The sequence below is a fragment of the Dicentrarchus labrax genome, unplaced genomic scaffold, assembly GCF_905237075.1.
Source record: "Dicentrarchus labrax unplaced genomic scaffold, dlabrax2021, whole genome shotgun sequence".
Taxonomy (NCBI): Eukaryota; Metazoa; Chordata; class Actinopteri; family Moronidae; genus Dicentrarchus; species Dicentrarchus labrax.
Genome location: NW_026136723.1, coordinates 22,990,281 through 23,008,398, shown reverse-complemented (window position 1 = coordinate 23,008,398; position 18,118 = coordinate 22,990,281). Strand labels below are relative to the sequence as shown.

The window sequence follows — 18,118 nt, the reverse complement described above, 5'->3', positions numbered from 1 at the left end:
TAAAATCAAAGTTATCAGTTTTATTGAACCATTTTCTTTCTGTTCTCTAACTCTTAGTTTGACATTTTGGTTCCCCGATGAGCCAGATAACTGGACAGGGAAAGATCCTGATGGAGAGGACTGTGTGAGGATGGGAGAGAAAGCAGGAGCTCCTGATCTGAAATGCTGGTTTGATGAATCCTGCAAATATGCTCACAGAAGTATTTGTGAGAAACCAGCATGATGTGAACATTTTACTCTTCAGTGTGTCTGAAATGTAGTTTAAATGAAATTTCAGCCTGTTAAACAATCTCAGTACAGGATACAGAATTTGGAGCAGTTTTATTTTTATATGTGTAATGTTAAAATAAATGAATAAATAAGGAAAATATTAAAATGCAGTTTGTTTAATGTGCCCAACAATATTATTATATTATATCATCAGACTATAGTTACTCATGTATTAATGGAAAAGCAGCTTTTTACTGTCATAGTTTGTTGAGGTGGAGCTTATTTCTAACCGTTATATATCATATTATTATATTAGTTGCTGTCCATATATTTATTTTCTGTTAATCGACATTTTAAATTACACTTATAATAAAACATCATATTTTGTAAAGTCTCTGTATATGATATAAACTCTCCTGTTGTAAAGTAACTAGTAACTTAAGCTCCAAAACATTTATTTACAACAAGTTTTATCTCCAATCCAACATCTACGGTTTATAAATACAATAAAAACTGTTTGCTTTAGTAGATGGAAGAATAATAAAATGTTTGAATGAATTAGTGTTTATTGAAACTAAACAGCAGTGTATTTATTTTAAAATCATGGTTTTGTTTCCATTGTCGGTTACTATAGTTTATATTTATCTTCTGATCTTTATATTTTTCTTGTTTTATTGATACAGTGTCATTTTAAATTGTTTTTATAATCATAGTTTTTGTGTGATCTCCAGGAAGACCAGCAGCCACTTTGTAGAAGCTAATGTGGATCCAAATACAAAATAAAGTATTTAGATTGTTTGATCATTCACAAAATGCTAGCCCCATCATTTGTCAGCATGCTCACCATGAGGTTTGCTGAGTCATTCAAAGTGACAACACAGCTGTGATAGTTCTCATTACACTTGTTTTACCCCAAAAATATGCACTAATGAACATGAAATGAAAGTCCAACTGTGTTGTGTTCACAAACAGAGGAATTGGACATGGATGTTTCTGCTGTCCACTGTTACTGTCGGTAGCTACGCCTCCTGACCAGTAGGTGTCTCTGTGGGACTGTGTACAGAGTGGAAGAGGACTGCAGAATGAGGGACAGAGAAGTAGAGAGGAACAGGTGGAGAAGTACAGCGGCTGCAGGTGAAACGTGGATGCTATCAGTGTTAGCAGTTGCTAAATAAAGCCCTCAAATGTTCGCTGTGTCCAGTGTTTGACTCAACAACGTAACAAACTGCTGTGTCATTGATTTCTTCAAACTGAAGAACAGATGGAGCAACGTCTGTGGCCTCAGTGTTACAGAATATGAACCATTTGTCTTTATAGAAACTAAAGGAAATGGAAACAATTATTCAAACATAAAAAATGTGACTTTGGGGAACTAGACTTTTTAAGATTGTCATAACTCGGCTCCAAGGCCATGGATCATGTATTTATTAATAAGTGCACATCTGAGGTGTGTTTATCAGTAACATCAGTGCTGTAGATGTGAGTGTGTGAGCAGTATGAGATGTAGAGGTTATAAAGTGGGACAATAATCAACTTTTCCACACACTAAAGGACCAGACAGACACAAAGCCGTTCACCTGTGCGCACAAAGAGGAATAATCCTCAACCTGGCTAACTAACCTCCCCCCTAGTCTTCATATAGCTAGTTGTGGTGGGTGTTTACGCACTGGAGACCTCTGGATCAGGAGAGCGACTAGCGAACCAGCAACCCTCCCGAAACCACAGACATGCTCCCAAACAAAGCTTCAGCCACGTTCAACACTACAACACTACACAAAAACAGCTCAACGAACCCAAAGGGGAACGTTGCTACAACCTACAAGTGAAAACTCGGCACCACAAAAAAAAGTCAAATTCTCCAGTGAACACTACACACCAGGAAAACCCTAGGCTACGAATAATCTGAATGTTGGTCATTTAGGTACCAAATACCTCATTCACAACTGTAAAGTCAGCATCTGGAAATCTGACACAATGAGCCGTCCACAGGACTACATAGAAGGCAATAACCAGTGAATGTAACTAAGTACATTTACTCAAGTAGTGTGCTTAAAGACAGTTTTTATGGCACTTTACTTTATCTAGTAATGACGACCAGTTCAAGAATATTCTGAGGTTTACTCAGAAGAGAAGAAAGTCCAGAGAACAAAAGAGGAAATGATCATGAAGGAGAAATATAAATACACACACAGACTCTAAAAACAAATGTCTTGGCTCAATAATGAAAACAGTTTCCATCTATCATTTTGAGTTGTGACAACACAGTTGATCAGATCTGTTGTGTAGGAGTAGATGTTGATATCCCTTATTGCATTCCTGAGACACTACTAAGACTTTGTGGGATGGTCAAGTGAGTGATGGCATCCTCTGGGTTATCAAGTGGGCGCCCTCCTTCTTAGATGTTTCGCTGATGATGTTTTCCCACGTCACCTCCAGAGGGTTCAGCAGTGAATCCCAGCGTCCCAGGTTCAAACTCTAGATCCCATCTACCCACTTGATGTGGAGTCTTTCCTCTTTATCCACAGCCACTGACTCCCCTTTTCAGCAGCTCTGGAGAGGTCCTTGACTGCCTGTCGATGGGCCTTCCCTCGCATTCCCATCTCCCAGAGTAGCCTGGATGTTGAGGCGACTACAAACCCTCTGCAGCCTACCTCCACTGGTCGGACCCTCGCTGTCCAGCCTCGTTGTTGTGCATCGGCTGCAACCTCTGTGTACCTCAGCTTCTTGCGCTCGTAGGCCTCCTCTACTGCACTCTCCCAGGGGACCGTGAGCTCAATGATGTACACGTGCTTGAGCGAAGCTGACCACAGCACAAGGTCTGGTGGACGCGATTTCAGTCTTTGGGACGGAGTGGCCTTGTTCCAGCCAGGTGTGCTGTCCCAAGGCCCAGTAGCCAGGATGGGGGCAGCTTGGGCTACAAATGGATCGCCTGAATCCAATAGTATCATTTCCAGTCTTACTTTGGTGCACTTGTACTCCTCAGATAAGCTGGAAATGGGCAGATCTAAAATTCCTTTGACGTAGAGCCCAATACTGCTGAGGCACTTGGGAAGACCATAGGAGCTAACCAGTCTCTCCAGCTTTTCCACCTTTGAGATTGGAACTTCGTACAGGGTGAGTGGCCACATGAGGTGTGGACGTAGCCCAAATTGTATGCACCAGAGCTTCAGCTTGAAGGAAGCAGGGTTCTGTCAATGTTCTCTAGGCCGCTGGTTACGTCCTTCCTGAGCTGATCTACTTGCTCCTTGTCTTTGAGGGAGGCATCAGACCATCGACCGAGGCTCTTCACAGGCTTCTCTGATGCAGATGAAATTATGTTCAACCAATGAACTATATTAAGTAAGGCGAATTAACTTTTCCTCTACAATGAAAGGTATTTTTAATTACCACCTACTTAATAATTGGTAGTATAAACACATGTTTTTAAGTTGATCACTCATAAAATTAAGTCGTTCCAAATAGTTTTCCCACATTATTTAAAAGGAATTTTAAGTGTCATTTACTTAATAACTTTAATAATGTTTTTTATGTTGACCCACATTTTAAAATTGTGTTTATGTGAGAAATTAATTAATTCGATAACAAAACTGTTTGGCATGAACTGTTTTTATTATGAACTGCAGTTTAACAGTGTTTGAACACACAATATTTAAAACTTAGAAAACAATAACAACACAAATTCAAATTGTCCCATACATGGCCACCAATCTTCTCAAGGTCCGGCAGTCTTTTTTACACATTATAGGAAAGACCTTTTAGATAAATTTACAAAAACTGTAACAAACAGCAGCAGACTGTCACTATCAATGTACATTTAAGTCCAATAGCTCAGATTCCCATCAGCAAACCATAGCACCTTGGGATATCCTTGCCCTCCAGGATTTTGGTTCTCTCGACCATGATGGTTGCTGTCATATGGTCAGATTCTGGGGTGGACCGGTCAACGATGGCAGCAGTTTTCATCAGATGTCTATTGAGGCCTGCCTCAAACACTTCTGTGTCCTCGTACAGCAGAGAAAAAGAAAAAATACATTGATTTATTAATACATTGAAAGTATTTTCCCATGCCATTGCTGTCAACACCTATCTGAACAGACCATTGTTATGATATTACAGATTGGGGTATGGCCAGAAGTGAAATATACTTAAAACTTTAATGGACCATAAGCAGGTTTCTGCCCTGTGAATTTAAACTGCCCAATGTGGATTTCATTTTCTTTCAAGATGTTGAATTACTTACTCTAAACTCCTTAAAAACGGTCCTCTTCCTTCTCTCCAAGGCAGTGGATAGCTACGTCTCTGTGTACTTCAATTGTATTGGGCTATTTAAGAAAAGTGAAAAAAATCTGAACTGGTAACTGCAACAAAGATAAGCCTAATAATTTCCATACCTGGAGAAGCATGTCTTTTATATGTCTGATTGCCACTCCTGTAGCTCCTGTCCTTGATGAGACTACATCCATCATTTTTGATGTGCAACTTTCAAGTCTGGACATTTTCTCTGGAATTCTTTATTTATCTGTAGACCACACAAACGGAAGAATTCAGAATTTTGATCCAAGTAGTCGCTCTCCATAGGGGCAACTTGGAAACAAAGATCAGGCAATAAGATGGGCCGTTCAAGTACCCTGCTAAATTATTAATATTTATCCAGTTTAATACATACAAACAACAATGTAGTTTACAGCTAAACACATAATAAGTATCATGCTATTCCTCTACATGGCTCAAATAAAAAGCTCTCTCAAGCTGAGCCGATTTGCCAAATCAAACTTTATAATTCGTATCCACTGCGATGCTACACTGAAGGGTAGAATGACTAAACTGCACTGGTAAATATGATTAGACTTAACTATGTTTATCAGTACAACATATACCTTTAACTGCATTAACAGATGTAGCCTAACCTTCAGTCACAAGTCCACTGCTGGTCAAATCACAATTGAGAATATGCCCAAATTCTTGGAAGAATTGATTTGCAACTAAAATGTCCTTTGTATATCGTATTTGTTCAGCCTACAGGTCCTTAACTGTCTGAATGTGCCCAGGCATGTGATAGGTGGGTGGGTGGGGGGAGGGGACTTGAAATGCTGAACTCAAGGTGGAGAAAAATTAAGTTATCAAGCAAATTTTCTTAAGTTATTACAACTTGACTTTTGTTTTGAACCAATTAGATAGATGTAGAATAATGTATAATATAAATGTTAGTTCAAATTACTCACAATATTAAGTTGACGTAATTACCAACATTATTATATCAACACAACTCATAAAACATTTTTTGCAACTTAAAAGGTCGATCTAAATCAATATATTAGAATTTTTAACTTGCAATCATGCATTTAATTACAGTGGTGATAATAGGGCCACTGAGTAACTTTTTAGAGTGCGTATATTTCTATAATGTTGTCAGACAACAGGAAATGTAACTGTTGAGGTTTCCTGTTGGTCTAATGCAGCAGCAGCCCTCTGCACTGTCAGAGACCAACAACAGTGTGGGGAAGTCATCAGAGCAGCAAGTGAAGTAGGCGACCATGAAATGTACAAAAAGTAAAACAAGTTCATGTTCATCTTTTATCTTTTCTATTTAAAATCTCATCATTTCAAGATTTCTTTAAAATAATAAATAATAATCACTATAACTTGTAACTTATAACTGTACAGTATGCTACATACTTTGTCACTGTTTTAGTTAAATAATAATAGTTAATTAATTAAAGCTCAATAATTAACACATTATATCTTGTTTAGTGTAAAAATGTAACGCTGTGGTTTTACAGGGCGTTATGTCCCAGACTATTTCTTAGGCCGGAGGAGTAACTTCCTGGAGTCTTGTTGTCAGCATGATGTTGCCAGGCAACCAGTGGAGACTCCAGGTAGTTACAGTGATAATGAGTGACCATTAAAGGTGCTGATATGTGAATTATGTTACAGTTGAACAGAGCTAGGCTAACTGTTCCCCCCTGTTTGAAGTCTTTATGCTAAGCTAAACTAACAGGCTGCTGGCTGTAGTTTACAGATATAAGAGTGGTTCAAAGCTTCTCTTCTAACTCTCTGAAATAAATTAGAGGTAGATGAGAAACATATTTTCACAAAATGTTGAACTAATCATTTAAGTGATGAGTGAGTAAAAAGTAATTTTGGTTACAATGATTAATTCGTTTACTTTTGACAAAACATGTCATATTTTGAAGTACGATGTAATTTCTCAAACAAATCTTTCAGTTACAGATCTTACAAACTTTAAATAGTTATTATCATCCCTTCCCCCCATCTGTGAATTCATTGTACAACAGGAAACATTCAAACAAACCAATGAATAAAAAGTTTGACTGCGGTCAAGAAGGTGTTTCATAAAGCCCTCCCCATGCTTCATTTTGCAGGAAGGATTTTTTAACAGTTAGCTGTGAACTTGAATTTAGTTTTCTTTCAGACTCACTGAGGGTCACAACAGTAAAATGTCTGAGGCTGATGGAATAGTGTACTCTGATGTTAAGTTCACAAGAACGAAGAGAAACACCCGTGGTGAGTCTTTAATGAGATATCTATCAATCTATCTATCTATCTATCTATCTATCTATCTATCTATCTATCTATCTATCTATCTATCTATCTATCTATCTGTAGGGAACCACTTTGTAGGGTGTTACAGTGGTTTAAATGTATTAGTGTAATCAATTAATTTTGGTTATCAAAGTTTATAATTATCAAAAGATAATAAGAAAATTACTTTAATTAATATTAAAGATCCTCGGGAAACGATAGCCAATAATTGATTAATCAGTCTCATAAAAATACACTAAACTATTAGTTCAGAAATCGGATTAATAATTAAATTAATAACTACAACCAAAATCATTATTATATGTTAAAGTTGAAGGCTTTGGAGTTCTGGGTTGAAGAGGTTGGTATCACCCACTCTTGTACAAAATTAAATAGGCCAGCATTTATAAACATTTATTAATGAGATAATAAACACAAACAGAGTAAAATAAACAATGTGCAATCTAACTTAAAGGAACTAAGTTGAAGGAAAAAGGTGTGTGTGTGTGTGTGTGTGTGTGTGTGTGTGTGTGTGTGTGTGTGTGTGTGTGTCCTCTGTCCTCTGAAACACTTGTCGGTGAGAGACAAAGAGCATGGAGTGTGTGCTGAGGTTTAGGCCGAATATGTGTGTGTGTGTGTGTGTGTGTGTGTGTGATCGTAGATTAACGGGGCCGTTAAAAGGGAGTTAGTTGCATGCAAAGACGGTGTTTGTGTGAAGCATAACATGAAACTAACATCACCTTAACACTGTCTCAGAGACTAGAGTTTCTACAGTAACCTGCTTTAATCAGAACAACAACACAATATAATAACCACAATAACCTGAATAATAAAAACACATCAGTAACATTAACAGTAATAAACAGTTCTTGTTCAGCAGTTTACTCTGTTAAATTATCTATGCCCAGTACATTACCGACAGTCCACTGGAGGAAGATGAAGAAGAGTTGCGGGTGGGCTGCGTGGATCAGCTGGCGGTCCTGTGAGCCAGGCTGATCAGAGTTCTGGTTCTGGAGTCCAAACAGTCTCTGCTGTGCGATGTCCGCTGGTGCAGGTTGCAAGAGGAAAGACGTTTCACTCGTTGCTCTGCAGAGTTAACGACTCGGTGTTAACATCACGTTGCTCCGGTAAAGTCAGCTGGCAGACTTTCTGTTTAAAGCTGCAGATGTTGACTCCCGTTAGCGGTGCGCTGGACAGGGATCGCAGGAAAAAGCTTTTATACCGGACTATAATCCTTTATCGAGCGTCGTCAGCGGGGTCGGGCCGCACCGAGGCCCAAAACTCGAAATCTATCTATCTATCTATCTATCTATCTATCTATCTATCTATGATTGTTGTTTCTTTTATTTGACAGAGTTTAAAAGATGAACGTTTAATGTCTGCAGATATTTGCAGCTCTTTCATCAGCAGTTTGGTTTTGTGTTTTGTGTCGCAGGGACTGCTTCCTCAGAGGCTGAACCCACATACTCTGAAGTCAGGTACTTGAGGACTCATCCATCCACAGAGCTCCCTGGTGGGTAAAACACTGTTTAATTAACGAGAAGGTGAACTGTGACCTCCAGTCAGTGGTCATCATGAAACAAACCTGTCTCAGCATTTTTAACTTTTTCCTGAATAAAAACATTTATTCTTCAATGAGCTTTCTTCATCAGACTGCTGAGGGAGTGTTCTCTAGAAACATCAGACTATTAAAACACAGAAAGTTCAGAACAGCAAGATTTTATTGACACAATTTACACAATAAAATATTTGTTTGTTGCACAACAAAATATATTACAGTAAAGTATTATGGTTACACACACACACACACACACACACACACACACACACACACACACACACATATATATATACAGACAACAAAGAAACAAACAAAATAAATATAGAGATTATTACTGTTATGTTGTTTGTGGTCGTCTGTTATTTTAATATGTCACATATTCTGCCTCATAGCATATTAAATATAGATTTTACATGATGGAAAATGTGCATTCAAAAATACATCCACTGTTAAGAAAGGACTATTACATCATATAAGTTACATTTATAGCTCTCATCTAAAATAAGGTACAGAAACGGTCACTGCCTGCAACTTACAAGTAGCATAAAGGGAAATATAATCTAAGTTTCATTACACAACCCTGTGTTGTAAATAACAACAAAATAACTTTGAATTGTTTGTAATAACTTTGACCTCAAATGAATAATATTCGAGATCAGTGCTGATGATGACCTTTATGTCCCTATACTGAAAAGATAGAGTGGAGAGACAGAAAGAGAAAGACCAAGAGAGAAAGAGAGAAAGAAAAAGGGTGGTGGATGCCTCAACTTATCTTCAATGTATGACTTTAACTTGCAGTATTTTTACAGTGTAGTATTATATTTGTACTCTAGTGAAGGAGCTGAATACTTCCTCCACTACTACATCTGGTTTGTCTGTATCTTCTGCTGGTCAACAGGTTCCCAACAACACCCAGTGTCAAATGGAGGGTCAAAGGTCACACCAGAGAGAGTGGTCAGAGTAGTTCTCAGTGCTCTCCTGGCAGCTGCTGTCATCGCTCTCGGCTTTACCTGTGAGTTTGTTCTTTTTAAAGTGAATTCATCTGGATTGAAATTGACAAACGTATCTAATTACAGTTATTGATAACATAAAATGTTTATTTCATATAATTTTTGAGATTTTAAAGTGCAAATGATGAAGTAAACATGTAGTGAGATTTAGTTTTTCTTAATTCATCGACTAAAAAAACACAAGTTAACAGAACATTGTCATTTAATTTTTTAATAAATCACAACTTCTTCACAACACATCTTCAACTTTTACTTTGAATGCTGATAATTTAGGCCAAACAATATAAGCTTGAGTTTTTACAGTGCAGAGAGATTTTACATTGGAACAAGTTAAAATGATGACTTTCATTTTTGGAACCCAAACTTTATCTTAATTAGTTCATATTTCTGCAATAAACACATTTATTATCAAACACTGATGATTTACCAATGCAGTGTTTGACCTGTGCTTTCTTTTTTTAATCAGCTCTTGATAACATGCACACCAAGCAAAGTTTCCAGACTCTGAGAGACGAACTTGAAGCTGTGAAAAGAAATCTCACAGGTAATCCAGTCAGGTTTAGAAACTGTCTGAAAAGGTTCAGTCTACAAGTTAAAAGTCTACTTTAACCTACATTTTGCAACATTGCAAGATCCTTTTAAAATGTGACATCTCACATCTCAGATTGTGTTTGAAACTGTCTAAAAGATTTAGTCCACAAGTCTCTGCAAGTCACATTTTGTGTTTAACTGGATTGTTTTCAGTTCTGACAGGTGGACCCTGATATTGATCTGTTAATTATACACTGACTGTACTGTGAAAGAGTTTCAGGTTCAGATTCATAAATAAGAGACGATCCTGATGAAAGTGAAATTGTTTTCATAACAGAGAGACACTGTGAAGTAAAATCATACAACACGGTGCAGCAAACCAGCCCACAACCTCCTGTAGTAAAAGAAAGTAAGTGATGGATTTTGCCTTTCTTCCATGTTTGCATCCTCTGATGACGATTAAAGAACCAGTGATGTATTGACAGATACAAGAAGTCAGATTGGCAGTATATATACCTGTGAAGTAGAAAACTGTTGCCTCTGTCTGATTGTCTCAGCTGCTCTCAGATTCAAACTCGTTCATCTCAAAGTTCCTGCTGCTTCCAAATCACACAAATATAAACAGTGATCTGTTTCACCTGACTCAAGTCTTTACTGTGATCTCTTCAAAGATGACTCATGTCTAAAATGTGAACGTGGCTGGGAGCAGGATGGAAGACAGTGTTATTATTTCTCCATCGATCTTTTAACCTGGAGTGAGAGCAGAGATAAATGCCGACAGAAAGGAGGAGATCTGGTTCAGATAGACAGCAGAGATGAGCAGGTAAAACACACTGCTGCAGGTTCATGTAGCTCACTGGCTTTATTCTCATTTATTTTATTTTTTAATTTTTTAATTTTAATTTTTTAACCTTTATTTAACCAGGAGAAGTTTCATTGAGATGAAAAATGTCTTTTACAAGAGAGTCCTGGCCAAGACAGGCAGCAGCACAGTTCCACTGTTACAGACAATCATTTAAAAACAACAGAGAACATATAAATAGAGTCACAGTCAGAACATCATCAAACAATGCATGTACAGACAGAAGAGCCAGCTTCAACATCATTAAGAAAGGATTTAAACCTGTTTAATCACATCCTTGTGTTTCCACATTAGTTCAGCACAGAAAAGTCATGTTACATATTGTGTTTTTCATTAATGTTTCCTGTCCAGACATTCCTGGAGCTGAAAGTGAGAGAAAAAATGAAGAATGATGGGGACATGTTCTGGATCGGACTGACAGACTCAGAGAAAGAGGGCACATGGTTGTGGGTAAACGGCTCACCACTGAACGAGAGGTTTGACTGTTATAAATATATTTTTTGTCAGATTCGAAAATCAAAGTTATCAGTTTTATTGAACCAGTTCTTTCTGTTCTCTTACTCTTAGGTTGACATTTTGGAGCGCCAGTGAACCAGATAACTGGGCAGTGTACAATCCTGATGGAGAGGACTGTGTGATGATGGGAAAGAAAGCAGGAGCTCCTGATCTGAAATGTTGGTTTGATCAATCCTGCAAAGATGCTCGCAGAAGTATTTGTGAGAAACCAGCAGAAACTGGACATTTTACTCTTCAGTGTGTCTGAAATGTAGTTTAAATAAAGTCTCAGCCTGTTAAACAATCTCAGTACAGGATACAGAATTTGGAGCAGTTTTATTTTTATATATGTAATGTTAAAATAAATGAATAAATAAGGAAAATATTAAAATGCAGTTTGTTTAATGTGCCCAACAATACTATTATATATTATATCATCAGACTATAGTTACTCATGTATTAATGGAAAAGCAGCTTTTTACTGTCATAGTTTGTTGAGGTGGAGCTCATTTCTAACTGTTATATATCATAATATTATATTAGTTACTGTCCATATATATGATTATTTTCGCAATACAATGTTTTTACATGAAAAATGACTTAAACCTTTATCACCAGTTTATTTTCTGTTAATCGACTAATCATTTCTGCTGTACTTGTATACTGTTGGATAGTTAAATTTAGAAGAAAACATAATATTTTATAAAGTCTCTTTATCTTTGTATGATATAAACTATTACTTATTATTATAAGTAACTAGTAACTAAAGCTTTATTTACAACAAGTTTTATCTCCAATCCAACATCTACGGTTCATAAATACAATAAAAACTGTTTGCTTTAGTAGATGGAAGAATAATACAATGTTTGAATGAATTAGTGTTTATTGAAACTAAACAGCAGTGTATTTACGTCAATTTTGTTTTTGTTTCCATTGTAAGTTATTATAATCTATATTTATCTTCTGATCTTTATATTTTTCTTGTTTTATTGATACAGTGTCATTTTAAATTGTTTTTATAATCATAGTTTTTGTGTGAACTCCAGGAAGACCAGCAGCCACTTTGTAGAAGCTAATGTGGATCCAAATACAGAATAAAGTATTTAGATTGTTTGGTAATTCATAAAATGCTAGCCTCATCATTTGTCAGCATTTTCTTTCTTACAATCCCCGTCTGTCTGCATAAAAGTAGTGTTTGAACACACTGTGGTTTGTACTGCAGAAAGTAGTGTGTTGCTATGAAAATGACGAGAAAAAGGCAATTAACAATGGAAGAGAGACAGACCATCATAACACTTAAGTGTAAGTATAAGTCTTTCCTACAGAGAAATTGTGAAGAAAGTTAAGGTGTCAGTGAGTACAGTCTCCTTCACCATCAAAAGGCACTCAGAAACTGGGGGGAAACTCTGACAGGAAGAGGTCTGGCAGACCCAAAGCCACAACCGAATCCGATGACGTTTCTGAGAGTCAACAGCTTGCGTGATAGGTGGTTCACAGAACAACAGCTTCAAGCTCAGCTTAATAGTGGTCGTAATAAGCAAGTCTCAGTTTCAACTGTAAAGAGAAGACTTCGAGCTGCAGGTTTGACAGGTCGAGTTGCAGTGAGAGAGTCATTGCTAAGATGTCAGAATAAGGAGGGTTCCTCAGTATGTGACATCAACTGTCAAACATGGAGGAGGAAGCGTGATGGTCTGGGGCTGCTTTGTTGGATCCAGGGTCGGTGACTTATACAGAGTGAGAGGCACCCTGAACCAAAACGGCTACCACAGCATTCTGCAGTGCCATGCAGTTCCCTCTGGTATGAGCCTAGTTGGTCAGGGGTTCATCCCACAGCAAAGATAATGACCTAAAACATAAGTCCAAGCTATGCCAGAACTACCTTAGGAAAAGAGAACAAGACGGTAAGTTTGAAAACATGGAGTGGCCAGACTTAAACCCCATTAAGCTGGTTTTGGATGAACTGGACAGAAGAGTGAAAGCAAAGCAACCTACAAGTGTCACACATTTATAGGAACTTGTGCAACAGAGTTGGGAAGAACTTCCTGAATAATATTTGATTTCCATTGTAGAAATAATGCCACGAGTGTGTTCAGCTGTTATATCTGCCAAAGGTGGCGACTTTGATGAGTCAAACGTTTAGAATACATTTTGGTTTATAAATTGATTCCATTATTTCTTTTTTTAATTTCAATTGTTTATTAGTTCCATGCTTTCATTTCAGAGTACAATGAGACATTGAACTGCATGAATTTCAATAAAAAACGGGAAAAATCATGTTGTTCTAAAACTTCTGACCGTTAGTGTATGTATTTATATTTAAATTGTTGTTTTGTTGTCAGACAACAGGAAATGTATTGAGGTTTCCTGTTGGTTTAATGCAGCAGCACTCTACACTGTCAGAGACCAACAACAGTGTGGGAAAGTATCAGAGCCTAAAGTGAAACAGGCGGCCATGAAATGTTTAAAAAATAACACCAGTAAATGGTAAATGGATCTGTACTTGTATAGCGCCTTTCTAGTCTTCTGACCACTCAAAGCGCTTTTACACTTCGTGCCACATTCACCCTTTCACACACATTCACTCAGTGATGGCAAAGTCCATCGAACAGAAACTAACATTCATACACATTCACACACTGATGCACGGCATCAGGAGCAATTTGGGGTTCAGTATCTTGCTCAAGGATACTTCGACGTGTGGCACCAGGGGCTGGAGATCGAACCCACAATCTTCCGATTTAGGAACGACCCGCTCTGCCTCTGAGCCACAGCCGCCAGTACAGTACAGTTGGATGTTTTATATTTAAAATCTTAACGTTTCAAGATTTCTTTAAAACAATGAGTCTAACTTGTAGAAGAACAGTATGCTTCATCATTTGTCATTGCTTTACAACACATTGTTGATTAATTAAAGCTCAATAATTAAAACATTATATCTCGTTTATTTAATTGGTACAAAAACCAAAGTGTAAAATTGAAACCCTGTGGTTTTATAGGACGTAACGGTAACTTCCTGTAGTCTTGTTATCACCTTGTGGTTGCTAGGCAACCAGTAGAGACTGCAGGAAATGACACTGTTATTTATAGAGCTTTAAAGGTGCTGATGGTTAATTTTGTTACGTTTCAACAGAGCCACACTAGCTGTTTCCATTCTTTATACTAAGCTAAGCTGACAGGCTGCTGGCTGTAGCTTACAGATATAAGTGTGGTGTCAATCTATTGTCTGACTCTCTGCAATAAAATAGAGGTTTGATGAGAAACATATTTCACAAAACGTTGAACTGAGCCTTTGAGCGATAATAAAGTACAATGTCACTTTGGTGGCACTTTTGACACGTCATGTGTTGAATGACTGAAATGTTGTGCTGTACAATAAAATGGTGTGATAATTGCTGAGATTAATGTTTTGAGAACTGCAACAGTGATACAGAATCTGTATTTGAGTAGTTGCTTTAAAAAATAACATAAAAAAAGTTTTAGAAACTAATAAGGTTTTTTATTTGACTTATTTCTCAGCTTTTAGAACACCCATACATCTCTGTATATATCTGTACCTTTTCTCACCTTATCCCTGTCTCTTCTTCCTGTTGAACAGGTGAAGCTCCAGCCTCCCAACAACGCTCAGGGTCAAAGGTTTTGCAGGTAAGTCTAAAGTCTTTGCACTCAAGTCCGAAGTCCTGATTCCTATACCACATATAACTGCCTTGTTAGCAACATTATAATATATTAAAAAGGCCATATGTCTGTGTGTGCTTTATTGTTTGACTTGGGATCCCAGTGTCGCTGAAAAATGTCCATCACAAGTTTCCAGAGTCCAAGGTAATATGCTTGTTTGTCTGATAAACAGGCCAAAACCCAAATATAGTCAATTCATAGTGATATAAAACAACTCCAGAGGTTGAGTCCAAAGATCAGGACCTTGGACAGCAGCATCATAAAGCACTAGGAAAGATTCAGCACCTTGGACAGAGGTAGCTAACATTACTAATTTACTGCTGCCAACAAACTCTTTACCTCTTCATTCCTAAAACTTAATTTTATTTTATTCTGTCTTTCAAATACAGTTTGTACAGCACTGACAATCCTCTATCTGTTTTGTTTATTTCACAACCCATTATCATGATCCCAGTTATAAGAACCTGGAGTTATCTTTGAACCAGCAGAACTTTAGTTTGAGTTACACATCTACAGCTATGCAGCAAATACAATGTATTTTAGAAATAAATTTAAAACAGATCTTTTTTTTATTTGATTTTGATTTTGATTTGATTTTTAATTGATTTTGATACTCCACCCAAAGTAACATTCTGGTACAGGGAGAGGTTTTAATGTGTTAACTTGTGAAATGATAAGTGTGGTCCTTTAGGAGAGTTATGTAGCAAATAATAAGAAATAAAATAGTTTAAAACTGAAATATAATTTATCTAATTTTATTTTCATGTCATTCAGTTTTTTAAATCTGGGAGGAAACCGAAGCACTCGGAGTAAACCCATGCCAACACAGTGAGCACTCTGTACTCTCCACAGCAAAAAGGTCAAGGCTCAGAACTGAACCCTCACCTTGTTGCTGCGAATCCACAGTGTTGAACACTGAGGCACCTGTGTGGCCCTGTAAGACCTGAAGTCCTACTTCATATTCAGGTTGAACGCTGTGCTACCAGTCGAACTGAGGCTGGTAGCACAGCGTTCAACCTGAATATGAAGTAGGACTTCAGGTCCCACAAGACCCTTTTCACAGCAGACACTGAGACTTGTCATAGCAGGAGCCTGGAAATAGCTCACCTAACTGTAATGTTGTGAGTTAGATGTGTTTGTTCTGCAATGACAAAATGTCTGCTGTGAAAAGGGTCTGTCCCACCCACCCGCCCTTTAGACTGCGGATGATTACTCTTTGCTGTTACGTTTGCAGCAGGTAGTAAATGGCTTGGCCATGGTCTTGAAAAGACACGTGAAAAATCTCTTAACGCAGGATTTCTTTGGTGTCACCAGATGTTTCTTTAGGGTCTCAATTATAAGTTTGTAGACCACTGTGTCCTGTGACAGCAGGCCCGTTCGGACGATCCCTGCGCTGCCAATATTCTTGCACAAGTCCTTGTGCACCGCCTTCACTGTCTTTCGCATTTGGCGTCTGCTTTGGTTGACCACTTCACAGCCTGCAGTCTCCGCCCAGAGCATCTCTTTCAGAGATTTGATGAAATCACCAGACGGTCTTTTCTGGTAATTTGTCTGAACGGGTTTTTTCATAATGTGGTTTACGAGCTTAGCCACCAGAAGACAGCAGCGGACTTCGTCCCACTCTTGGACAGGGCGTGCTGTGGCCTCACTCGCAGCTTCACCAGCTTCACTAACAGCTGGTTCATCAATACTTGAAGCTGGCTCTGCTTCAACCACCTGAATCAAACTGTCATCAGCTTCATCACTGTCAGCAGCTTCATCACTGATAGCTGGTTCATCAGTGATGGAAGCTGCTTTATCTTCAGCTACCTGTGTTAAAGTGTCGCTTTCCTGTCCTGTCAGCCCGTCTGTGATTGTTGGCATCTTGACCAGAACTCCTTTAATTCTCTTCATTGCCATGCTCACGTGGTCAGACCTCCTTTCATGCTGCTGGGCCTGCTTATTCAGCCATTCCCACATGAGTTTCATAAAAGAATCCACCTCGGTCTGGATCTGAAAGCGAAACTTCAGCCTGTGTCCTTTTTTTACATAACGAATGATCAGCTCACTCAGTTGCAAAGTGGTCATTTCACGGTCACTGGAAATGTCCCCCACTATTTTTTTGTAGAGGCACTCAATATTTGTGCTCTTTCTCTTCTTTAACTGTGTTTCTTCTGGTGGGATCATATCTTTCACCACCTGATCCACCCCGTCAATTAGTTGCTGCAGTGGGGCATTTTCTGCAGTTGGTGGGAAGCAGTCATGTTTATTCCTTAGTTTTGCCAGAAGTCTAAGAAAGGACTCCTTGGCAAATTTCCGGACAAAAACTGCCTTAATTTTGCTGGCCACCTTTTCCCAGCAGGATAACCTGATGAATCTGGCATCTGGTTTAGATGGTGTGCCATTTGTGTCCAATTGCAGCTCCTCGACGATGTCCTTGACGATGAGAGAGGCTGCCTCCTCTGTATTCTGGGAGGTGCTGGACTCGAGAAAGCTGTACTCCTCTTCTGACATGTCAACATCAGAGTTGAGGGAACGGATATCCTCCACCTGTTCCCTCAGGATGTTCTGAACTGTCTTTGTAGTTGTATCCACAAAGCTTTTCACCGATACAACGTCCGATGATGTGTCCACTTTTAAAGGCAGTACTGTGGTCTGCCATGACTCCTTAACTAAGATCTGCGTGCATTTGACTTTAGAAGCAGATCTTTTCAGCATCTTCCCCACGTGTTTTACTAGTGTCTTTTAGTCTTTTAGGAAAGTAACGGGAGGCCGGTGGTTGGCTCCCCTCGCTGGCTGTGTTCAGGCGTTCTGTCACCTCTTTCACCAGGACGTCTGTGATCTTACCCGTGCTCGGGCAACTGATGCTTCCACCAGCCACCTCGGCAAAGGTATATTCAATAGTGTCCCCTAGACACTCGCGGACTTGATCTTCTGATAACACACTCTTCTGCGATCCGTCAGCGCTAGAAGAGCTCCCAGATGGTTTGGGAGAAGTGTTATCTCTTTTCTGGAGGCTTGGCCTGAAAGCCTCATACATGTGAGTAGATATGGTATCAACCACATCTATGCACATTTCTGTTATTACAGTCTCAGTCTCCCTGTTTAGAGATCTGGACTGGAACTCAGTCCACTGGGACGACGTCAGTCTGTCCAGGATCATCTTGACGAGTGGACGAAGGGTCTCCGCTGTGGCCATTGGGACGGCCGGATCCATTTCTTTGGAATTTGCTGAGTTCATATCAGCTGTAG

At 38.6% G+C, this 18,118-nt stretch overlaps 3 protein-coding genes across 4 annotated transcripts in view; 2 read left to right on the top strand and 1 right to left on the bottom strand.

The window, feature by feature from the left end:
• The window catches only part of LOC127358194 (C-type lectin domain family 4 member E-like), a 68,591-nt gene extending 68,215 nt beyond the window's left edge, over window positions 1–376 (top strand). For both annotated transcript variants that reach the window (XM_051391117.1, XM_051391118.1), the window contains one exon: window positions 58–376. In XM_051391117.1, coding sequence (XP_051247077.1) covers window positions 58–223 — 166 coding nt within the window. In that variant the 3' untranslated portion in view covers window positions 224–376. The remainder of the gene's footprint in view (window positions 1–57) is intronic.
• LOC127358190 (C-type lectin domain family 4 member E-like) overlaps window positions 1–18,118 on the top strand; it is a 97,361-nt gene that overhangs the window by 61,604 nt on the left and 17,639 nt on the right. The window lies entirely within an intron of this gene.
• The window catches only part of LOC127358191 (C-type lectin domain family 4 member E-like), a 107,588-nt gene that overhangs the window by 76,989 nt on the left and 12,481 nt on the right, over window positions 1–18,118 (bottom strand). The window lies entirely within an intron of this gene.